Here is a 25876-nt window from a genome sequence, read left to right as displayed (position 1 = left end):
CCAAAGAATAGAAATACTACCCTGTCTATGAAGCTTCTCACAGTTTGTGGGGCTTTATTATTAAATAACAGCCAAAAATGAGCATCACAATCTACTGGAAAGAAGAGTAAACATACCTGACAACATCCTGACCCACACACACACTTAGAGGCACTTACTCAATGTTTTTAAAGGGACTGTTTTTGGAAAGTGAGAGGGCGAGGTCAGAGCCGCAGTTGTCGGAGACACTGTGAAAGTGATACTCCGAACAGCTGGGACGCAAAACACACCCTAAAGTCAAACACATGCACATAAGTGACAAGCATGCTGGGGTATACAGACACATCACCAGATGCCACGCATGCCCAAGCTTATGTCTCAAGGTCTGACCCTTAATGCCTCCAAGGAATGAAGGAAGGAGAGTGGAGGATGTTGATTTTCTAATTTGGAAGCACTCACCAACTCATACATACACACACAAACATGTCCGTCCCATCAGCATCAGGTTAGAGCTGCTGAGTGATGGGCTCTGCTTCTGTCATGCACATATAACATATAATACCGACGTTCAGGATTTTGTAGAGACAGTGCTACTACATTATGAATAAAAAACAGGATTTTATAGTAACTGGAAAGGAAAATATTCTGGATGTTATTGATGAATGCAGGGAAGTGAAAGTGAAATTCGGAAAACTAGGAATTGCTTGCAACATCTTGATACACACTAAAATAGGAAATAATTTCAGTAAAAAGCTTTTAATTAATCAATCGATCAGTAAGACATTGAATTGATTCTCTCTTCTACACTGAATCTCTGTTTACAATTAATAAGAAGCATGACTAAAAAATCAGCAGGATTTACCAAATGCTGCATTTTAAGGATATTTTATTCATTGAAAATGTATTTCTTCCAAAAAGAATTTCTTCAGGCCTTTTGTATTTTATATGAAAACAGAATATGGTTCCAGAGCACACATCTGAACCTGTAGAATATCTACTGTAGCCTACTTTAGACTTTGTTCATACTCAAATGTATGGTAGTGAGCCAAAATCTGAATCCATAAATATTTAATTTAATATTTAATTTAATTTTTCATCAGAAATAAATAGTACAATGAATCGATCAGAAATTTACAATTTTTTTAATTGATTCTATTTGTTTTCTGACAAATTAAACATATTTCTCTAGACCCTTATTCTGGTTTTTATTTGAAAAACATTATGCAAATGGTCTCAAAATATGAAAATAAAAATACATTTTGGATGGGTATAATCTCTAATTCTTAAATTGCAGCACCTAAATTATAAATTACAATAAATGAATATAAACACCACATAAAGAGTGTCTCACTATTACACATTATTTTGTAGAAAGAGAGATTTGTTTAACTGCAAAAAAAGACTGGTAAAATTTATTAATTCATCTTTTGTGACCTCTTCATTCTGCTCAGCATTGCAGTGGATCTGGAGCCTATGCCAGGAATGCTGTGAAATGGAAATACAACCTGGGAATACTTGTATTGGATGTCAGCTTATCTCAGGCTACCTTGAAAACACAAGTTCAATCATTCATTCAGATCTAGCGGTGAGACATTCAGCCAAGCTGATTCACCTACCAGCATGTGTTTTTTTTTTTGGAGATGGGAGGAAACCGGAGTAGCCAGAGGAAACCCACAGACACTCCACACATAGACAGTAAGCCAAGCTCCGGATTGAACCCATGATGGCACTGATACCTCCTGCACCACCACCATGTTATGCTAAGATTTACATAGACTTTAATTAGACATTAGTTAGACACTGATGAATAAAGAAGTGGTCAGTGGAAACTCTATATTGTCATTTTATGCTCATATTTGATGCCATACTAGAGTCATGGTAGAGAAGTTTAACTGTCTGGTTTACACTCAGAAGTGCTTCTGTCACAAACATTAAATTTTGTAACGTTCATGCTTTTCAGATCAGTAGGAGGACCTCATTAAAGTTACCACTAAAGACTTGTGATCTCTACAGATCCTATTCCAGCTACCGTAAAAAGGCTGAGACACATTTTCTCACACACACACACACACCATCCCAATTTTCATGCTCACTTATTACCTGAATCAATTATGCATTCCCATGCAGAAAGCAAGTTAAAGTACAAGTGTGACTGTCTGTTGGTTTGTGTGTGTGTTTGTGCCTTCTTTATCCTTGCTGTCTGGTGTGAATTGAGCCCTATTTCCTGCTCTGAAGCTCAAGGTGTCTGCTTTCTCACGGCTGCACCGCTGTCAGGTATGTGTGTGTGTGTAGAGTTAAAAGAGAAGATCCTGGACTTTCCTGAGCTCTATTGTCTTAGGCGCATGGGTAAGGCCAGTTGCTAACTGTTAGTAATTAGCCCCAACCCTCACCCCTTCACATAGTACAGGCATGTGCAGCTCAGAGCTGTGATTATTCAAAGGACTGCCGTTTGTGTGTCGCCTGCTTTAGAAATGCAAATAAAGCTTTATTCAAACATAGGCTGAGGGGCTAAGGGGGAGGGGACAGACATATGCAGCGTCTTCAAGGCATGCCCGGACCTGTGTGTGTGTGTGTGTGTGTGTTCTGAAGGTCATATAGTAGTAGTCCTGGGAACAGAGGAAATAGGAGGTGCACTAGGTTGAATTGGTATGAGGTACATATTTTAGTTGTGTGTGAGTACACGTGTCTGTGTGTGATTCAAAACATGTATAAGCATTAACCATCTCCCTCTCTCTCTCTTTCTGTCTCTCTCTCCCACACACACACAAACACGGTTGCACGCACTCTATGTGTCCTGCGGGTATGGAATCCACTAGTAAAGTGTTCCCACACCCTCACACACACAGGCTGTCAAAAAAGATGAAATGTTACTACTATAACACCTGAGGGCTTGAAACTGCACTGTAAGTTTCATGTTAAAAAAAAAGAAAGAAAGAAACCTGCCTAGATTAGATATAATACTATGTGTGTATCTAAAGGTGTAAGCATATATATGCACACCTATATATATTTAATTATTTCACTTCACCATTTCACTTTATGGCCGATAAAATTACTAAAATTGTAAAATGTGAGAGGTGATCTTACACTCTATTATTTATTAGATTATGAATATTATTATAATATATAATATGTGTATGTATACTGTGTATCTTGCTGTGGTGTGTATCTGATAGTTTTGATGTGGCTGGTCCCAAGGAAATATTTTTAATTCTAAAAAAAACACTTTTTTTTCTGTAGGCATAACATTAATAACTATAACAGTAGGAAGTGTGTGTGTGTGTGAGAGAGAGAGAGAGCAAGAGAGCAAGACCCCTGATGGATGCTGTTTTGGACTTGTGTAGCAACACCACTTAACTGATAGTCTTCAATCTGAAAACACCACACACACACACACACACACACACACACACGGGGGGGGTAGCTGAGGGGCCTCGCTGAATTTCTTAATGAGGGGACTTTGTGCGGAAGAACCCTATCTACACCCCTTTATGAACGTGAACAAAAACACACCATTTCTCAGTATAAAATCAGGCCTAAGTGTGTAAGCGCAGTCTACAACTTCTGCTAAAAACCGAGGACGCGCTATTTAAAAGTTTTTGTGTGTTTAGTTGTTGTGCTTTCTCACACCAGGCGCACTATCTACGCGGAAGAATATCGGAGGGCAAAAAAGGAGGGCGGGACTTTTCCGTCTCGCGGGTGCGACGTCATTTGGAACTTTGGAGTCCCACGCGCCAGCTTGCTCGCGCGCCCCACTACAGCACGCGCACAATCTGAGCGGAGTTTCTCACGGGCTTTACACGGACAGAGGAACGCTCCTTCTGGAGCTAATTTATTTATTTAAACATATTTATTTGCGCACAACATTTTGGACTGATGAGAAAATCTTTGGATCTATGAAAACTCTTGGTGGATTTGAACAACATTTGTGACGGGATGAACCGTTTCTTTTTGATGTCCTTATTTCTCGGGACGGCTCCGCTCTGTGAGGGGAAAGGTAACGGAACCGTTTACTCCTAGTTACACTTTACACCTTAGAAACATCGTGTTTCCTTTGTGAATTTGTATTGTTTAACGTTTATTTATATAACGAGTCTTTAAAAACACGACTTTCTGGCTTTAGATGCACTTGTTGCGTCCTAGGCTACACACACACACACACACACAGAGCATGAAGTCACATCAACACTGTGTACATGGTGCGCGAGAAACCACTTGAGATCCAAACACTTTACAAACTGAGTGAAAAGCCTTTAAAAACTGTTTTAGTCCTTATTTTTAACGTGGTAACCTCTGTGAGTAATGTATTGAACACACTACCTGGATGATTTGAGTGACTGAGAGATGTGAACCAAGGTGTGTCACGTCATTTAGTTTATTTACGCTTTTTATAGCGCCAGCGGTTTTATTTCCTCAGTGTGTGTGTGTGCGCGAGAGAGATAAAGAGATTAATAGGCTTTTATGGCAGAGTGCCGCAATTGTGTATGTGTGTGTTGGGGAAAGGGGGGGGCGGCTTACTTTAGGTTAGGGTAAAGATAAAGCGGTCGTGTGTGTGTGTGTGTGCGCGCGCGCTTGGGGGGGACGCCGTGTGAACAATAGCCCGGCAGCGTGTTTTATGGCTCGTGCTGCACTCTGATGTCTTTTGTGCGCGCGACTCTCTCCCTGCAGCTGTCGCGCTTTCTTCCCACGGGGCGCGTGCCCCCCAAAATTTACTGCGCAGGCGCAATAGCGACAAGGTGACGGGAAAGGGAAGGGGGGGGCACAATTCCTTAACTTGACCAGTTGCTAGTGCGATGGTGAATGGAAAGTGTTGAGAAATCAGATCAGATTAGTCCTGCATTATATATATATATATAGGCTGTGACATAATGAATGGTTTCAGCATCAGCAAAATAATGTGGATGATATATATATATATGGATATAATCCATATGCGGCCTCTATTAATGGACAGTGGACACAGTATATCTATGTGTGAGATGTAGGCGGTATTGATGTATAAATATTACAGGACCCCCTTATAAAAAGATATTACATAGTAAACAAAATATTGACATTAATACAGTATTTGCTATTAATGATACTGGGCCCCCAGTATGCACATGAGCACCCAGTTTTACACAGAAATTTATTTCCCAGTTGGATTACAGCCCAGTGTTTGCACCCAGTGTCCAATAAATATTTGCTTATTATCCAGTTTCCCGATGAAATAAACAAGGCTTACATATCAGGAGTCATGAATTGAATGAATCATAAGTTGGAGGTGATGGACGGTAGTTATGTCGGATTTTCAGTTGTGTTCGAGTATTGGAAGTGTACCCAAATGCACCAAAAATGATGTGACAGATTTATCAGACTAGCACGGACGTTCAGACCCTTTCTAAACAAAAGTAACCTGCAGTAAGAAGATTAGTGACCTCTCCTGCTAAGTTCATTTGTACTCACTTCATTCATTTGTATAGCTGCTCATCTTGCCGCCTGGGGTATCTGCAACTTATACCATATCAATTCAATTGCACTGATGCCCACAGATCTAGCTCATCTGAGCATATTTGTTGCATAATTGTTAAATATGATGGAAAGTCTTAAAACTCATATATAGGTGTTGAAATAGACTTTTCAATGCACCAAAGTGCTTCACCCAGGAAAAAAAACACACTAGCACAGCAAACAATGGACTAAAACAAGTGAGAACCAGTTAACAGTCTCATTTGCATGATACAAACAGGCCCCCGTGACTTTCATTCATTATCAGTGACACAAGCATCTTTGAGTGAAACACTTCTTTAAAGTGCGGTTCTGAAGCGCAGAATGCTAGACGAGTGTTTAGAAACGAAGTTGTGTGTGTGTGGCCTCTGAAAGTTCAGTGACGGAAATTAAAAAGACAGAGCCCCATCTATCAAGGAGTCTTTCAGGAGCTGAAACAATAGCCCATGAAAGACTCGAAAACCAAAAAGGAGCAATTACACTTTACAGTACATTGTGATCACTCTATCTCTGTGTGCTTCTGTAAAATGTGCCTAAGTTCTTTTTTTTTCTTTTCGTTTTGTGAATATGTGTAGGTCTCCGGTGTTTGGAGCCATGTCAGAACGGTGGAACGTGTGAGCTCACAGCCAACGGAAAACCCGGCTGCAGGTGAGTCAGAGCAATTGATGACTATAAAACAGATCAAGATATCCACTAAGGAGAGTGGAGAAAGGGCTGATGTAGAGAGAGATCAAGCAAACCAAGACACACTGCAGCTGTGGTGAATTTTCAATTTAAATGAGGCTCCACACTGAGCATGTGTGCACGTGTGTGTGTGTGTGTGTGTGAGCGTGCACGCGCCCATAGACATTCTCCCAGAGGCTCAGTGGTCCGTTACTCCTGAAGCCTATTCAGTCAATTCAATCCGACAGCTGGCCTTCTCTCTCTATTGTCCTAAACCCAGACACACACACACACACGAACACGAAGACACATAAGCAGGCACACTCACACACATTTTGTGGGGTCTTAAAATGTTTCTCTTTTTGAATAGACATATTGGTATTCACAGTGCACTCACACACTCACACACACACACCTTGCATATAATGTGTGAATTTGTGAACATTTCTAACATGCCATCTCTTTTCTGTCTTTCTACTCTTCGCACACACTTTTTTTTTCTTTTTTTGTGTCTACACTTCGAACACACTTCTCTTCTGTCTATTCTCCGCACCCTCACGTATATTTATAACGTCCATAGTTTTTTTTATAGTTCATAGTCTACCTCGCTCTATCTCACTCTGTTGCTATACTTTCATCCAATCTCATTACCTCCACAGCCATCTGCCCCAGAACAGGACACCATTCAGACTGTGTGTGTGTGTGTGTGTGGAGGGGGTTGGCTTGGGGGAAGGGGAGGGGGGCAAAGATTTGAAAGCAAACAAGTGTGAGAGCCTTTTGGCCACATCCCATATGAGTTCTTCCTTTCCTCCTCCACTTCAACCCCCCCCCTCTCTCTCCCTCCTGCCCCCCACCCCCACCCCTCTCTCTCTCTCTGAATGAACAAATGGTAAAATGTGGACAGGTCCTTGTGCTGATGCAGTGTAGTAAACTTCAGTACAATAGGATGAAAATAGCCCCACAGATTGAATATCCCGGTTGAAGGTGTTAACAGCAAAACAGGAAACGCAAAGATATATTTGGCTTCTTTTTCTCTAAATATATTTCTCAATAGTGCCTTCTTTCCTGCATGGTTCCATGGCCCTGCATTTCCAAATGAATGTATTGTGCATGTGTGTGTTTTGGAAGTTGAACCCAAACCCATTAGCTGGTATCTTTTCTTTAAAGAGTGCTGAAGGACAGCAGCCTTGTTCATGTTAGTGCGCAGGTCCTTGCGCCCCCTGCTGGTGTCTAATGTTGGCTACAGGGTCAGTGTTTTAACAATCAAAACCCAGTATATTATCAGCACTCCAGTTTTGCTTTTCATTGTTCTAACTTGCCACATTTACTTTATATTTTAGTGCAAGTTCCATTTACATGTGCCACAAGAGTCCCATTACTCTGTGTGTGCATGTGTTTTTGTGTGCAATAATGTAATGTGCATGTTCCATCAAGTGTTTTATAAATGTTACCATGATTTGTCTGCTTCAACATCCTGGTTCCTCGGTGATGACACAAGCTGTTCCCCTTCCCTCTTACCATTTGTATTATTTCTTGTTTTTAGTACATCTGATACTGGATTAAATGGAAATGCGCACTTCAACACGCTTTCACTCTTCCATTATTTGCCCCAAAAAATATTCCCGTCAGCCCTGATCAGATCGTTAGTTTACTCTTTTTAAATATATCGGTCCATGTACAGGCACGTCATCATTCAATTCTAATTCAAATCAATTTCAATGATTAGAAGTAAAGGAATTTAAAGAAGTGATCATTACTATATGGAAGTGAAATTCTGGGGATTTCTTTTGTCTAGAATCACACAGATTTTCATTATAGACTCCTAAGAAATGTGATCATAGCAATTTTCAATTGCTCTAGGGTTGTTTATAGCTTAGAAGCTTCATTTGCACTGTGTGTGTGTGTGTGTGTGTGCGCGCGCGTGTGTGTGTTTGGGGTATTAGTTGTTTGTGTGTTGTTGGCTGCGACCAGCAAAGAAATCTTGAAGACTTTAAGCTACTGTATGTATGTGTGCTCTGTACTCTGATTTAGAAAGCATAAAAGACTATACTAGATTAGAGAGAATGAAAGTTTCTTGTTTAGTTTCACACTTCGAGACAGGAAGCAGGAGGTGTGAACATGAACATGCACAGACTCAGACACAAACATGCACACATTGAGGGCAATCAGTAGCAGATGGCAGACCAGCCCCCTGTGAAGGCTGTAGCCTGGAGTCACAAATGTGGTCATAGGTCACCAATGCATCTGTTCTCACACACACACACACACACACACACACATGTTGCCACGGAAAGCTACAAATGCCTGCTGCTGCAGTGCTACAGAGACAAAGAGTGTTTATCCAAATCAATGCAGAAAGTAAACACACATTTCAGGAGGCGTACATACCCTTATTGGGGTTACTGGACATTAAGGAAAATTCATTTATTCTGATCATTGGAGAAAGTGAAAAAATGAGAGAATTTGAAGACGAGAGAGCTTTTAACATTTGGAAGTAGTAGTAATAAAGTGTGTGCATGTACATGTGTATCTATGCATATACATATACATATATGCACAGACACACACATATATATACATATAGAGAAATACAGATGAAGTATGGGGAGAAAGTTGGATTGGTGGGTGGATGGAGGGATGACAGGAGGAGTGTGCTCTCTCTGGGGATCAGCCCCAGTGACCTCACGCCACTTGCCATAGCAACAGGGTTCAGGGGAGAGGCAGAGAGCTGGGGGGGGGGCTGCCTCACAACTGCACTTATCAATGCACACACCTGCTGCGTGCACACACACACACACACACACACACACACAGTCCTGAGAACATTCTTGTTAGAAATTAAATTTGGAAGCTAAATATGAGCTAGTTAATTACTGAGGATAATGATTTAACCAAAAACAATGTAGCCATATTTAGTATATAGTATTATTTGTTATTTACTATGAAAAACTTACAAATAAAATAGCATCACATGCCAAAAAGTAAAAATCCATGGGTTTTGCCATATTCAAGACTTTTTTTTGGGAACACCTGAAATATCTTGAAATATCAAGACTAAAAAATAATTTATTTTGAATAAATTTTTGATGGATTTTTTTGTGTTTTATTCTGTTTATCTCTCAGCTGTCCTGCGGACTATGCAGGTGCACAGTGTCAGTTCCCGAACCCATGCAGTCCATCACCATGCCGGAACGGCGGCGTGTGTCGCCCACGCACTCAGGGCAATGACGTGGATTTTACATGCGACTGTACGCTGGGTTTCAGTGGGCCGCTGTGCCTGACGCCCGTCAATCATGCCTGCATGAGCTCACCATGCCGCAATGGAGGATCCTGTTCACTCCTTACACTCAGCACCTACAGCTGCCGCTGCCCACCCGGCTGGACAGGTACATACATAAATAGTCATGTGAATTTAGATGCATCGTATAATAATGCATGTATTTCCAATATTAATGCACCCCATAAAATCTGTGTTGTGCAGGTAAGACATGTCAACAGGCGGACCCATGTGCGTCAAACCCCTGTGCGAACGGCGGTCGGTGCTCAGCATTTGACTCCCATTTTATCTGCACATGTCCGCCAAGCTTCCATGGGCCCACATGCCGCCTGGACGTAAACGAGTGTGCCACGGCTCCCTCACCCTGCCAAAACGGTGGAGTGTGTATAAACGAAGTGGGCTCATACCGCTGCCGCTGCCCACCTGAGTATGCTGGCACACACTGTGAGCGCCCTTTCCAGCCCTGCCAACCTTCTCCCTGTGCTAATGGGGGCACGTGCACACAGACCAGTGACACTGGCTATGCCTGCACTTGTCTGCCAGGTAAAGGAATCGCGTGTGTGTGTGTGATTGTGTGTGTGCTATGCTGCGGATGAGTGATTGAATGAGTGCGCCCGGATATGTACAAAATTATGCTTGTGTGTGTGTGGGGGTAGTTATAGAGTAACAATCAGTGTATTGCCCTGCTGTGCAAATCCGGCTCCTTTCTAGGTTTAAGATTAACCTCAACAGCTCATCTCTCTTTGGTTAAGTGTACTTTCCAGCACCCACACACAACTCTTGTTATACAGTTGATTGGGGGAATTTTTCACACACTGACATGCAGGTTCCCACAGACTGTCTTTCACTTTCACGGTTTATTCATTTGCTTGCTTTTTTTTCTTGACTTTAGGCTTCACCGGGCAGGACTGTGAGCATAACATTGATGACTGTGTTCAGCATGCGTGTGAGAATGGAGGCAGGTGTATGGATGGTGTGAACACATACAACTGCCACTGTGACAAACACTGGACAGGTACAACACACTACACAGTACTGTACAGTTGAAACACAGTATTGCACACAGCACAACTCCTACTTGAAACTCCTGGTTTCTACTTAAACATTGTAGTTTTATGGTGCTGTATAAAACCATAACAGTTTTCACCAGAAAGACAAAAAAAACGTTATATAGATGAAGCCTTTTGTGTATACATAACTAAGTGTGTAGTGCTAACTCTACAGCACCATTTGCTTAAAATGTACTAAGGTGTATTATAATACAGTAGTAAATATAATGCAAAATAGAGATACTTAATTCATGTCACATATACAAATGTAAGTATTTAAATACATTTGTATGAAATCTGCACCACTGAAACCGTTACTCTGATGCATGACCTTTAATCTCAATGCTCGCATACAGGTCAGTACTGCACAGAAGATGTGGATGAGTGTGAGCTGTCCCCGAATGCCTGCCAAAATGGTGGCACATGTCACAATACAGTGGGCGGCTTCCACTGCGTGTGCGTGAATGGCTGGACAGGCGATGACTGCAGTGAGAACATTGATGACTGCGCCAGTGCAGCCTGCTACCATGGAGCCACATGCCACGACCGCGTCGCATCATTCTACTGCGAGTGCCCACATGGACGCACTGGTGAGTGTGTTAGGTTTGTGTGTGAATATGCTCTGAGGATGCAGTTGCAACCCTATGCACAGTGCTGTTTACTATCAGGTTGTTGATTATTTACTTGTTTATTTGCAGGTCTGCTGTGTCATCTGGATGATGCGTGCATCAGTAACCCATGTCAGAAAGGCTCCAACTGTGACACCAACCCCGTCAACGGCATGGCCATCTGCACCTGCCCACCAGGCTACACCGGCTCTGCCTGCAACCAGGACATTGATGAGTGCTCCCTTGGTAAGAACCAATCACAGCACAGTTTATTAGTTTGGGACAGGGCACAAGGGCAAGCCCTGATTGGTGTTGTTAAGAGCTGGATTGTAGTGTTTACCCTGCTCTGGTATATTTGATTCACCTTAACAAAAATTTTTTTTTACCAATAATCAGTAATAATTAAATGTAGGTGTAAGTGTTTTGAACGGAAACATGGGACATTGGGATTTGATTGGCTGATATTTATTATTGTTGTGTCTTTTTTGTTCAGGGGCCAATCCATGTGAGCATGGCGGCCGGTGTCTGAACACCAAGGGCTCGTTCCAGTGCAAGTGCCTTCAAGGCTACGAGGGGCCACGCTGCGAAATGGATGTGAATGAGTGCAAGTCTAACCCCTGCCAGAATGATGCCACCTGCCTTGATCAGATTGGTGGTTTTCACTGCATTTGTATGCCAGGTGAGGATTGTTCCAAAATGCTCGATGTGTAAGGTTTCTGTTTCATAAGCTGTGCATTTTGTCGTTTCTTGCAATTTTTGAAAACTTTATGTATTATGTATGTAGGGTATGAGGGCATGTTTTGCCAGATCAATACAGATGACTGCGCCTCCCAGCCTTGTCTCAACAATGGCAAATGCATCGACAAGATCAACTCTTTTCATTGCGAGTGTCCTAATGGTAATTGCTTCGGTCATTGGACCGTTTTTCACGTGTCTATGGTACTGGGCAGCTTGTTTTTTGTTTTAATTGAGATTATTGGGATCGTGAGATCATATATTTAAGCACAGAAATATTTAGGAGATACAAGGAGAATTGTAACATATTTTATTTCTCAGGATTCTCTGGTAGCCTGTGCCAAGTGGACGTAGACGAGTGTGCAAGCACGCCATGCCAGAACGGAGCCAAGTGCACTGACGGGCCAAACAAATACACCTGCGAGTGCAAAGAAGGTGGGTATACACAAATATTAAACATGCACCTTCATCATCTTATATATGCTATTGCATCTTGTTGTATATTCCTGTACTAATGCTATGAAACAATGTCCATTGTTAAAAAGCACTATTCAGTTTAAATTAAATTGAATTCTTGAATTCTTCCTGCAGGTTTCACAGGCTCGATGTGTGAGATCGATATAAACGAGTGTGCCTCAAACCCATGCCACTACGGAGTGTGTAAGGACAGTGTGGCTTCATTCACATGTGTGTGTCGCCCTGGATATGCTGGTCGCCTGTGTGAGATCAACATCAATGAGTGTTTGAGTCAACCCTGCCGCAATGGGGGGACCTGCCTTGACCGGGAGAACTCGTACACCTGTAGCTGCCCTAAAGGAACTACAGGTATCTCATACACGCAAACACACACACACACACACACACATATATATCACACACACCATTAGCCATTATACCCTCTAAATCATGTTTGCATGTGCAGGTCGGAACTGTGAGATCAATGTGGATGACTGCAAAAGTAACCCATGTGACTTTGGCAAATGCATTGACAAGATCAACGGATATGAGTGCCTGTGTGACCCTGGATACACAGGTAAGAATCTTTTTTTTTGTGCGTGTGCGAGTGCGCGTATGTGAGTGTGTAACAGGTGGTAAGCGAGGTGCCCGGCTTTGGTGTCGGATAACATTCGAGGACAGAGACGCCCTTTTCTAACTGGGACACAGACACACACCTGTGTGCTTTGCAGTGATGTCCTCTTAAGCTCTCACCTGTCCCTGGATGCTGCATTTCAGCCAGTAGCCCCCCCTCCTCCCTACACACACACATTTGAAAAACTTTTTTGAAAGAACAGAATAATGTGTGTGTGGGAGGGATAGAAAAGGGGGGGGGATAAAGGGCCATTGTTGTAGCAGAAGCAGGCGGTTAGGTGACACTGTCCACAGAGGTGGTGTATGGGGGGGCAATTAGGGGGTGGGGTGGTAATTGTTACCCGGTCATGTGTGAAATATGGCTGCCTCCTTTGTGTTTGTAAACGTCCCTCTACGGGACACATCCCCCACCAAAGAGTGTGTGAGAGAAAGGAAGGGAGGAGGAGGTTCTGTCTTTGTCATTCACAAGGCCTGTCATTCACATGGTCCGTCCTTCCCCAGCTGTTCAACATCCACAGAGTATACACACACACAAAGGCTTTTCTACTGAAACTCGATGCTGAAAAGTATTTGTAGATGATAAAATTCACCTCATGAGTCACATGATAGGTCTTCTGTAAAGATAACATTTGTAAAAAGAAAGAAAATTGTTAAAAATACAAAGGAAAATGTTTTATACAATGGCCGTAAAATTGTCTGGCCATATTTTTCAATTTCAGGTTTCTCTATTTTAATTAGATCCTGGTTAAGCCCAAATTTATTGATAAGGCAGTTTCAACAAGAGTGTTTGGGATTAATAGAAATGTTTCTCAGGTGTTTTTATTTGTCCTGAAAGAGGGAACTGAAGTAAAATATATATATATATAAAACGATTAGGTTTTTGAATTCACTTTAATTCCTCTGCTTGTGTTCGTCTCTATTTCAGGAGCGACATGTAAAATTAACATCGATGATTGCGCGCCAAACCCGTGCCGTAATGGTGGCACCTGTGTGGACGGCGTGAACTCGTTCACTTGTCTCTGCCCCGATGGCTTCCATGACTCGATGTGTCTCTCACAGCGGGACGAGTGTGCCAGCAACCCCTGCATTCATGGCAACTGTCAGCACCAGGCCAATGCGTACGTCTTTCTCTCACGTACTCTATATTATTGTTTATAACCATTTGAATGTTACGTCAGAAACTTGTTTCATGACACACTTAGCATTAACATTCAGACTCATTTACAATATTATATTACTTTAGATTTACTTTATATCATATAATTCCCACACAATATTAGAATCCAATTTCAATTATTTAATGATTTATCGAATAATTATTTAGTTTATAACATTGGTTTATAAACATACTATGATGCACGTAGAATGTCATAAATAGTTATACTTTCTTGCTCATATACACTGTTCCTACAGCTACGTTTGTGTGTGTGAGCCGGGCTGGACTGGACGTAACTGTGACCTGAACGTGAACGAGTGTCTGTCTAACCCGTGTGTAAATGGTGGAACGTGCCGAGACATGACCAATGGGTACATCTGCAGCTGCAAAGCAGGATTCACAGGTGAGTGTGGACTCAGTCTCTCAGTGTGGACATCCATTTGCGTGTATTTCTATATGTAGATGTATTTTTAATCTTTAATGTCTGTTGCAGGTCCTAATTGCCAGACTAACATCAATGAGTGTGCATCCAATCCTTGCCTGAACCAGGGCACCTGTATCGATGATGTTGCTGGGTATAAGTGCAACTGCTTGCTGCCTTATACAGGTACAAAACACACACACACTTCCGTATAGATTGTAATAGTAATTATATTCTGAAACACACACACACTTCCACTTCCATGTTCCTCTCTCATTCTCCTTCATTCACACACACACTAACACAAATGCACAGGCATCCTTCAGTCTGTTTCACACGGCATTGTTTGGCATTTTGTAGTGTTTGTGTTTGCCTGAACATCCTTTGTGCCTTTTATCAGAGTGGGAACTTTTGGTACATTTCCTGCATTTCTACTTCCTATTTCCTGTTAAGAGGAAAACTCAGAATTGCAGGAAATTGCTCACCGCTATATTGTGTGCCTGGAAAGTGTCAAGGAAATAATAGTGTTGCTTAACAATGTGTGTGTGTGAGAGAGTAAGCATTGCACTAAGTATATTAAAATGCTATCATTGTGTATTCGTGTGGTCTAGGTGAGCTGTGTGAGAGTGTGTTGGCTCCCTGCTCTACACGCCCATGTAAGAACAGAGGTGTGTGTCACGAGTCTGAAGACTTCCAGAGCTTCTCCTGTGCTTGCCCAAATGGCTGGCAAGGTAAGAATGCATACATGTGTGCATATGTGTAGATCAAATCTTTATCAAATGATGTCAATGATGTCGTCATCATGATTATCGATCTTCATCCGACTCTGTAGGTCAGACGTGTGAAGTGGACATCAACGAGTGTGTGAAGTCTCCGTGCCGTAATGGCGGCGTATGCGTGAACTCCATGGGTGGCTTCCAATGCAGATGTAACCCAGGATTTACAGGAGACCTGTGTGAGACTGACACTGATGACTGCACGCCTAGTAAGATGCACAAATTCACCCAACACGCATGAATCACGATGAACCCAGTATATACCCACACACATACTCGAAAAAATAATCTCATTAATTTCCTTGTCTCTCTTTGCTCAGACCCCTGCAGCAATGGTGGCGTGTGTGTTGACCGCATCAATGGTTTCACATGTGTGTGTGTGGCTGGATTCCGTGGTGAGCGCTGCACCGAGGATATCGATGAATGTGTGAGCGCCCCCTGCCGCAATGGTGGGAACTGCACAGACTGTGTGAATAGCTACACATGCAGCTGCCCAGCCGGATTCAGTGGCATCAACTGTGAGATCAACACACCCGACTGCACTGAAAGGTAGCATGCGCAAACACACACCCATTAACACACAACTATATGTGTAAATATGAATAAGCAATTCATTTCTCTCATTTCTTGATTGAATTAATCATGTTTTTTATATATCAATTTAACCCCATCTATGTCTGCAGCTCCTGCTTCAATGGTGGTACATGTGTGGATGGGATTAACTCATTCTCATGCGTCTGTCTGCCCGGCTTCACGGGCAGCTACTGCCAACATGACGTAAATGAGTGTGACTCAGGCCCATGCCTTAATGGTGGTACATGTCAAGACGGCTATGGCACCTACAAGTGCACCTGCCCACATGGCTACACCGGAACCAACTGCCAGGTAGACCCACATACACTGTAGCTGTTTATTTCTTCTTAATCTGCATATTTCTTTTTATTCTGCATATTTGCATACATATTAAAACAGCTCATAAGTATTACTTACACACATTTTGTTTATATACATGTTCTTATAGGGGAATTAATCCAACCCAGTGACCAATTAAAAGCAATATTTCTTTTTGCTATTGATTTTTCCCTTGAAACAATATCACAAATGAGCGTAGGTGTAGGTTTTGGGGTGGAATATGAATGGAATGAATTACTAAATTATGTCTGTATCTTTGTGTGGTTTTCCAGAGTCTGGTACGCTGGTGTGATTCATCTCCCTGTAAAAATGGAGGCTCGTGTTGGCAGCAAGGTTCTTCTTTCACATGCCAATGTGCCAGTGGTTGGACTGGAATCTACTGTGATGTGCCCAGCGTGAGCTGTGAGGTCGCTGCTCAGCAGCAAGGTAATGTGTTTATTTTCTCTACGCATCTGTGTTATCTCAAACTACTAAAATTTTTAAACATGCACACTCACACTGTCCCTTCTTTCTCTTTCTATCCACCCATTTACCTTTTTCTCTCCAGGTGTATCTGTGGCAGCTCTGTGCCGTAACGGAGGCCAGTGTGTAGATGCCGGCAGCACACACCTGTGCCGGTGCCAGGCAGGCTACATGGGCAGCTACTGCCAGGAACAGGTGGATGAGTGTGTGCCAAACCCATGTCACAATGGTGCAACCTGTACCGATTACCTCGGCGGATACACTTGCGAGGTATGAAATGATGCATGTATCAGTCTAGTACATTACAGAAGGAGCTGTCGGCCATTTGTGTTGTTCATCAGATAAATGCCACGGTCATATGAGTGACTCAGAGGCAGACTCAGAATGTGGTGTCTGATAAACAGGACAAGATGTCTGATAAATAAGCTGAAGTGTTGCAAACTTATGGGAATTGATATACATCTCAGATACTACTGTTAAACTAGGTTAATGTTCAAAGTGAAAACACTGTGTGGCAGAAAGCACTTATTGCTGTTTCCTGAACTAGATTTACATATGTACTTTCCCCTTTTTTCCCCCTCTCTCTCCGGAAGTGTGTTGCTGGATACCATGGAGTAAACTGCAGCAAGGAGATAAATGAGTGTGCGTCTCAGCCTTGTCAGAATGGAGGCACCTGCATTGACCTCGTCAATTCCTACAAGTGCTCCTGCCCTCGAGGAACACAAGGTGAGCATACACACAATCTCGTAGTCTTTAAATTAGCTAGAAAGTGGCCAAATTTGCCAGAATTGCAAACTAAAATGTTCATATTCTGCAGATTAAGTCTTTCACACAAAGATCTAGTAACTGACAGAACAAATAACCAAATGCATGAATGAAAACTTCTGACTTTATCACCTTTTAGAATATTAGCCTGATTCAGTTAAGCCATGTACCAAAAAAAGTCAACGTTTGTTGTAATGCAAAAACGGTACTTTTTCAAAAATTCATTTTACAGATTTCTACAGAATAAAATCTCGCTATATAAAAAAAACCTCTAGTCTTCCATCTATGAATGTTATTTACATAGTGATTAATAATAAATATTCTTTGTCACAATGTAGGTGTTCACTGTGAAATTGACGTGGACGACTGTTCCCCGGATGTCGATCCCGAGACTGGCGAGCCACGTTGTTTTAACGGTGGACGCTGTGTGGACCGGATAGGCGGCTATGGCTGTGTCTGCCCACCGGGCTATGTGGGTGAGCGGTGCGAGGGTGATGTGAATGAGTGCTTGTCTGACCCCTGCGACCCGAACGGATCCTACAACTGCGTTCAGCTGGTTAACAGCTACCGCTGTGAATGCCGCACAGGATATACAGGTATGAGCACACAGACAAAAATTAGTCATACACACACTCCCACAGGCCTAATTAAAGGTGTACTTATTGTATCTAATATTCTGTATAGATTGTAATAGTAATTATATTCTGAAACATTGATGGGGATTAAAATATTTGGGTTATTTATTCCACAGGTTATTAATATTTATAATACTGACTGTGGGATCAGATTTAATCACAATTTGTGATTTGCATGTTTGTAGGCCAGCGCTGTGACACTGTGTTTGACGGCTGTAAGGATAAACCATGCAAAAATGGTGGAACCTGTGCAGTCGCGAGCAACACCAAACATGGATACATCTGCAAATGCCCACCTGTAAGTACACACTACGTATATCTGACACATGTAGTTATATCTACAAATGTGAGTAATTCTATCCTGACAGCAACAACAAGAGTATTTACACAAACAACACCCTACTCACAGCCAAGTTATTTCTCCTCTGCTGTAGGGTTTCTCTGGATCATCGTGCGAGTATGACTCAAGCTCATGTGGCCCCCTGCGCTGCCGCCATGGTGCCACTTGTCTTCCGGGTCCACGCTGCCTTTGCCCACCAGGTTACAGTGGACGCGAGTGCCAGACACGCCTTGATTCTCCATGTGCTTCCAACCCGTGCTACAATGGTGGCACGTGCCAGGCATCTGCAGAGGCTCCATTCTTCCACTGCTTGTGCCCATCACACTTCAACGGCCTCTTCTGCCACATCCTAGACTATTCATTCAACGGTGGCCGGGGTCTGGACATCACCCCTCCCCCAGCTGAGTCAGAAGAGGCGGAGCCACGTTGTGAGGTGCCTCAGTGTGAGCAGAGAGGTGGTGATGGTGTGTGTGATGCAGCATGTAACAGTCATGCATGTGGCTGGGACGGCGGTGACTGTTCCCTCAATTTTGATGACCCTTGGCATGAGTGCAGTTCTGCTCTGCAGTGTTGGAGGTACTTCAACGATGGCAAGTGCGACATGCAATGTCACAGTGCTGGCTGTCTCTACGATGGTTTTGACTGCCACCAGCTCGAGGGCCAGTGCAAGTAAGTGACACACAAAATACTAAACTCTGACTCTGGATAAATATTTTGTCAGCAGTTTAAGCAAATAGTTATGTAAACAGCAAACAATTAATATGAACAGGGTTTAGAAATGAAATGCAGAAAAAGCTTACAAATGTATATATTGAATGTTGTATCCATATTATATATGGATATATTGAAATATCAATCTCACTAATTCTTTTTCTCTCTTTCTAGTCCCTTGTATGATCAGTATTGTAAGGACCATTACTCAGATGGCCACTGCGATCAGGGCTGCAACAGTGCTGAGTGTGGCTGGGACGGGCTGGACTGTGCCGAGGACGTGCCACAGCGTCTGGCATCTGGCATCCTTGTGCTTGTTGTGCACTTGCCGCCCAACGAGCTGCTCAACAACTCTTCCTCGTTCCTGCGCCAGCTTAGTGCCCTGTTACGCACCAATGTCGCCCTCAAGCGCCACGCCACCACCGGCGAGCCTCTAGTCTACCCCTACTACGGCACTGAACATGAACTGAGCAAACACACACGTACCGCCCATGAGTGGAACACAAACCCTGGCCATCTTCTGCAGCGCACTGCAAGGAGCCTGTCAGCATTGCTCAGGCCCCGCCATCGTCGAGAGCTGGACAATATGGAGATTAAAGGGTGAGTAATAATGTCACTGACAAATAGAATGAGTGTTTGATAAAACTATGAGTGGTGAATAGCTAGACATATATTGCTAATGCATTAAATTTAATGAGGAGAGAGATGGCAATACAGCAAAATAATAATTCAGCTCTACACACATAACACATCAGTACAGCAATTAATGACGGAGAGAAACGTCAAAACCTAATCTAATCTAATATGTAAATCTAATATGTATGTTAACCATACCCTGTGTGTGAATATTCATTGCAGCTCTATTGTATATCTGGAGATTGATAACCGGCAATGTTACCAGCAGTCAGAGGAGTGTTTTCAGAGTGCAACAGATGTGGCTGCATTTCTGGGAGCGCTGGCCTCCAGCGGCAATCTCAATGTTCCCTACATTATCGAGGCTGTCACAAGTGAGTACTCACAACAGCATACATTGAATGAATGAATGATAAGGACTTACGAAAACAGTATTTATATAAGCCTTTCTCTTACTTTTTAAATTTGTTTGCAGGTGAGAACGAGGCTCCTGGTCGTGGAGAGATGTACCCCATGTTTCTGGCTCTACTGGTCCTGGCAGTGTTAGTCTTGGCTGCTGTCGGAGTCGTGCTGTCACGCAAGCGAAAGCGTGAACATGGCCAGCTCTGGTTCCCTGAGGGCTTTAAAGTGACTGAAACCAAAAAGAAACGGAGAGAACCAGTGGGAGAGGATTCAGTTGGACTTAAGTATGTGTGTGTGTGTGTGTGAATGTAAAATATGTAGCACCATGTACACCGACCAGGCATAATATTCTGAGCACTGAGAGGTGAAGTGAATAACACTGATTATCTCCTCATCATGGCACCTGTTAGTGGGTGGGATATATTAGGCAGCAAGTGAACATTTTGTCCTCAAAGTTGATGTGTTAGAAGCAGGAAAAATGTTTGACCAGGGCCAAATTGTGATGTCTAGATGACTGGATCAGAGCATCTCCAAAACTGCAGCTCTTGTGGGGTGTTCCTGGTCTGCAGTGGTCACTATCCACTATGGGCGGCCAAGGCTCATTGATGCATGTGGGGAGAGAAGGCTGACCCGTGTGATCCGATCCAACAGACGAGCTACTGTTGCTCAAATTGCTGAAGAAGTTAATGCTGGTTCTGATAGAACGGTGTCAGAATAGACAGTGCATGACGGGTCAGGGCTGTTTTGGCAGCAATAGAGGAACCAACACAATATTAGGCAGGTGGTCATAATGTTATGCCTGATCGGTGTATGTGTGTGAGTTCTGGATAGTTTGTGCTGTATGAGTTAAAATTCTCCAACGCCTTTTAAAGATAATATATTGATTGTTGTGAATACTACTAAAGGATTTCAGGATGTCAGTTGTCTGTATTTCTGATTTGTTATTAATAATTAATTTGTTTTTTTCAAGGCCTCTGAAGAACTCTGATAGCACTCTGATGGATGAGCAGCTGAGTGAGTGGGCAGAGGAAGACCACTGCAAACGCTTCAGGGTAAGCAAAGGGTTTTTTGGCTTATCCCTTAAAGGGAAAAAGGCTATAACTAATTAAACATCCAGAGAAACCCTGCAGATTCCTTTTCCATGTGCACACAACTAATTATAATATTTTTGTTTAAATGCAGTTTGATGACCACACCACACCAGACATAGGTATCCAGCCAGATCCACGCCAATGGACTCAGCAGCATCTCGACGCTGCCGACTTGCGCTTGACCTCGATAGCTCCTACACCGCCGCGGGCAGACACAGATACGGACTGCGTAGATGTGAATGTACTTGGCCCCGGTGAGTGACCCTCACATCACATTACAGGATCTGGGCTTGTAAAGAAACAAATGAGTACTATGCAAATGAATGATGAGTAATCCCCATAATGAAAGTGTTTACCATGAATCTTGATCTTAATTAGATTTTAGACGGGGGTGAAGAGCTAGATTCAGATGCTAATTATGATTTAATGACAATAATTTAACAAATCAAAACTTTCTTTAAATGTTCAGAATGAATAAAAACAAAGCAAGGAGTAATGAGGTAGTAAGGACACATCTTTCTTGCTCTATTTCTCAGATGGCCTGACACCTCTGATGATCGCCTCATGCAGCGGTGAGGCTGGTGAGGAGGAAGAGGGGGAGGAAGGCGTTATTGCCAACTTCCTCTGGCATGGTGCCGATCCACACCAGCGTACGGAGCGTGCAGGTGAGACAGCACTGCACCTGGCTGCCCGTTATGCCCGATCTGACGCCGCCAAGCGCCTTCTAGAGTCTGGGGCAGATGCCAATGCACAGGACCATGCAGGACGCACACCACTACATGCCGCTGTGGCTGCCGATGCACAAGGAGTCTTCCAGGTATTTAGGAAGATTTACAGCTTGGGGAGTGAGTGAAAAAAGAGGGAGACCTGTATTTGCACTACAGGCTATTACAAATCACATATGTAATTCTTTATCTTTGGGGGGAAAAAGATTTTATGCATATGCCAGTGTGTTAAATGTTACACAATTTTAGTCAAGTTTTCTTTATATTTAGTAAAGGTACTGTTGTAGATTCAAAGTCAAAAGGATAATAGGTTAGCATTTTTTAAAATCATCTGAACCTTGCTTACAGATCTTAATCCGGAATCGGGCTACAGATCTGGACGCCCGCATGAACGATGGTACGACACCACTCATTCTGGCCACGCGACTAGCAGTGGAGGGCATGGTCGAGGAGCTCATCAACTGCCATGCCGATGCCAATGCTATTGATGACTCTGGTACGCATTCATATATATACACAACATCATTATATAGCAAAGCAAGGCTATTTTTTAATGTGATTTGTCTAGTTAGTAACAGGAAGAACACAAACAGCAATCTCAGGAAGCAAACAGCAAATATTAAATCATGAGAAATACAAATTGCAATCATGAATATGGAGTATATTAGATTTTTTATTTAATGGAAATGACATGTTCTCTCTCCCTGCCTCTGTCTATATAGGAAAATCTGCTCTCCATTGGGCTGCTGCTGTCAACAATGTTGAGGCTGCTTTAGTGCTTCTAAAAAATGGAGCCAACAAGGATCTACAGAACAATAAGGTGTGTATGTGTGCACTTGTCGGTTTTATGTAGAGCTGCACAAAACAGTGTTGTGTAATAAATGTTTTTGATGTAAAGACTTGTTCAAGTGAAGTGCAATCATATTTTGTTCCTAAATAGTAGGAATAATATATACAGAGTTATTAAGTTATTTTTTTTATTCATTATCACACATACCTAGTGATTATTCTCATCATTTATGGATTTCAAAATTTTCAAATGTTTTACATTGACATCTTGGATACCTTTGCAGGAGGAAACACCTCTCTTCCTGGCAGCACGTGAGGGCAGCTATGAGACAGCAAAACTCCTCCTCGACCATTTAGCCAACCGGGACATTACAGATCACCTGGATCAGCTGCCACGTGACATTGCCAATGAACGTATGCACCATGATATTGTGCGTCTACTGGAAGAATATAACCTGGTTCAGACCCCTCCCACTCTTACTCATTCACCCCCTATCTGCTCGCCCGAGGCTTTCCTGGGCATCAGAACTAGCCCTGGTGGCACCAATAACACAAATAATGCAAAGAAACCTCGCAAACCTGGAGGAAAGGAGGGAGGAAAGGAAATGAAGACGAAAAAGAAAAAGAATGGAGACACAAACATCCTCTCTCCGATGGAATCAGATGTCTCCTCACCCCCAATGATGACATCACCTTTCCAACAGTCCCCACCTATCACCCATCACTTGCAAGGGTTGGCTGATTCCCAAATGGGCGGGGCTCACCTGGGGATGGCGAAACCGTTTGATTCAGCTCCTCCACGTTTGTCTCATCTTGGAGTGCCTAATAATGGAGGCCCGACAGGTCCATGTGATTGGCTGGCAAGAGCACAGCAGCAGCAGCAAGGTGCGTTCTCGGCTATAATGCCAACAATGCACCATGGCGCTAGCATGCCTCAAGTGATGGGCTATCCCACAATGCAAAGCAGCCACCTGGGCACACCAGCTCACCTGCTGTCTAACCACATGCATCCGACCCATCTGCAGCACCAAAACTCAAACTCTGTCCCCAATCATGGCCTTACTCACCACTTCCTGGGTGACCTAAGCGGGGCAGAACTTCACTCCAACTCGATCCAAACCGTCCTGCCACAGGAGACTCAGCGTCTGCCCCAGCCCATGTCCACCACCCAGTTTCTGACTCCTCCTTCTCAGCACAGTTACTCTAACCCCATGGACAACACGCCGAATCACCAGCCACAGGTCCCTGATCATCCATTCCTGACTCCATCCCCTGGTTCTCCTGACCAATGGTCTAGCTGCTCTCCACATTCCAATTTATCTGACTGGTCAGAGGGAATCTCAAGCCCGCCCACCAGCCTTCACATGAACCATATCCCTGAAGCATTCAAGTAAAAATGACTGCAAAGGAGGACAGCGATAACAGACTGTACTGCCAAAACTTTTTTGACTACTTTATACTTATACTTTATTCCCTCAACTGCTTATTTTTTATTTATTTATGTGCTTTTGGACTACATATATAAAAGATCTTTTTTATTTATGCATTTTATTTGTATTTTATCAAGAGGCTGCTCAGAAGAAAAAAAAAACTAAACTACTGTCTACTGAGCAAATATAAAATTTCATGTTCATGTTAAATGCTTTGACTTTTTTTAATAGATATTTTTTGAAATTCAGTATTAAGTAAACTTAATGTAATCCTTTAAAACACCTTTAGATGTCTGTTAACATCTGTAGAAATCTCTTCCTCACACACACACACACACACAAGCAAACTCAAGGAGTGGATTATTTTGTAATTAATGACTCAATAATGTTACAAAGCTGAATAATGTCTGAATGTTCTCTGTTTGAAAAGTCACAGATTGGACAGAACGGACATTTTTGGACTTTTTGAGCACGCAGTGTGCTGTGCAAAACATTGTGTACAGTTTGTCTTGCGATGTTGTGTAGTCAGTTGACCTTTCACAGCACAGGAGCTGAGGTCAGGTGGAGAAACTGTGTATGTAGCAAAGTGATTAATTTATTTGTTTTAGTAGATATGTGTCTGCCTTTTCCAACCATCACAAAACTGTTATGTAAAATTGTAAAAGTTAGAATTTTTTATTGTTTTGTATTGTCACACTGGAGCTGAGTATGCAACTTTCAGGCTGGTTGTCAGAGGCTAGATACCCTAGAATATGTACTAGATATGTTGAAAGGTGTATGGGTCTGTGTAAGACAAAGAATGTACACAGTTGTGTATGTGTTGCACTGTGATGACATCATCCGTGGTTGTGTAACGCAGCCGGTGGGTGTCTGACATGTTACGTTTTATAAACACTGATCAAATGTTTTACTACTGACAGAATAATGATATATGCATTTGTAGTCTGTAAGAAGAAATGATTTTGTCCGAAGATATGTAAAATATTTTTCTTGATACAATAAAACATTTGGCTTTTACAATGCCTAGTCTCCCTATTGTCACCCTATTTTTGCGTAGGGCTCAAAGTTAAGTCTAGATATTTCAGTATTCAACTTCATTTCTACTGAATTCAAAATATGTATTGCAAATTAGAACAGCGGCCAGACGTGTGTCTGTTGGATACAACTGCAGGTTTGTTTTGTAAATAACATGGAGGCAGAAGGCAAAGAGATCAAAGGCAGAGATACAATTAGCCAGAAGATTAACTAACTCGAGGAACAAAATAAAATATTTATTGTTTGACTGATGAAAGGTACACTATATTTCCAAACGTTTTGGGACGCCCCTCCAAATGATCGAATTCAGGTGTTGTTTTTCAGGGGTTGGCCTCGGCCCCTTAGTTCCAGTGAAAGGAACTCTTAATGCTTTAGCATATCAAGACATTTTGGACAATTTCATGCTCCCAACTTTGTGGGGATGACACCTTCTTGTTCCAAAATGACTGCACCAGTACACAAATCAAGGTATATAAAGACATGGATTAGTGAATGGTTTGGAGGAACTTGACTGGCCTGCGCAGTCCTGACCTAAAGTCCTGACCTGTGAACCAGCCAGGCCAAAACTAGGACATCTGCCTTTACATGCACATGAATATAATATGGAGTTGGCCCACGCTTTGTAGCTATAACAGCTTCAACTCTTCTGGAAAGGCTTTCCACAAGGTTTAGGAGTGTGTTGACCATTCCTCTAGAAGTGCATTTG

General features: G+C 42.6%; 1 protein-coding gene across 1 annotated transcript; it reads left to right on the top strand.

The window, feature by feature from the left end:
• The first annotated feature begins 3709 nt into the window (after positions 1-3709).
• notch1a (notch receptor 1a) lies at positions 3710-25125 on the top strand. Its single transcript, XM_058416065.1, has 34 exons — positions 3710-3976; positions 6042-6114; positions 9253-9515; positions 9611-9949; positions 10299-10421; positions 10812-11045; positions 11154-11309; positions 11557-11742; positions 11848-11961; positions 12120-12233; positions 12390-12623; positions 12721-12831; positions 13813-14005; positions 14301-14446; positions 14537-14650; positions 15076-15195; positions 15297-15449; positions 15561-15789; positions 15924-16125; positions 16425-16578; positions 16700-16884; positions 17208-17340; positions 17718-17975; positions 18200-18312; positions 18449-19023; positions 19240-19665; positions 19924-20072; positions 20174-20384; positions 21071-21152; positions 21283-21445; positions 21728-22008; positions 22265-22412; positions 22639-22736; positions 22990-25125. The coding sequence occupies exons 1-34, from the start codon at positions 3916-3918 to the stop codon at positions 24097-24099; spliced, it is 7251 nt and encodes a 2416-aa protein (XP_058272048.1). The 5' UTR covers positions 3710-3915; the 3' UTR covers positions 24100-25125.
• Positions 25126-25876: the final 751 nt, after the last annotated feature.

This window comes from Hemibagrus wyckioides, linkage group LG18 (assembly GCF_019097595.1).
Source record: "Hemibagrus wyckioides isolate EC202008001 linkage group LG18, SWU_Hwy_1.0, whole genome shotgun sequence".
Classification (NCBI taxonomy): Eukaryota; Metazoa; Chordata; class Actinopteri; order Siluriformes; family Bagridae; genus Hemibagrus; species Hemibagrus wyckioides.
This window is presented reverse-complemented; position numbering and strand designations above follow the sequence as displayed.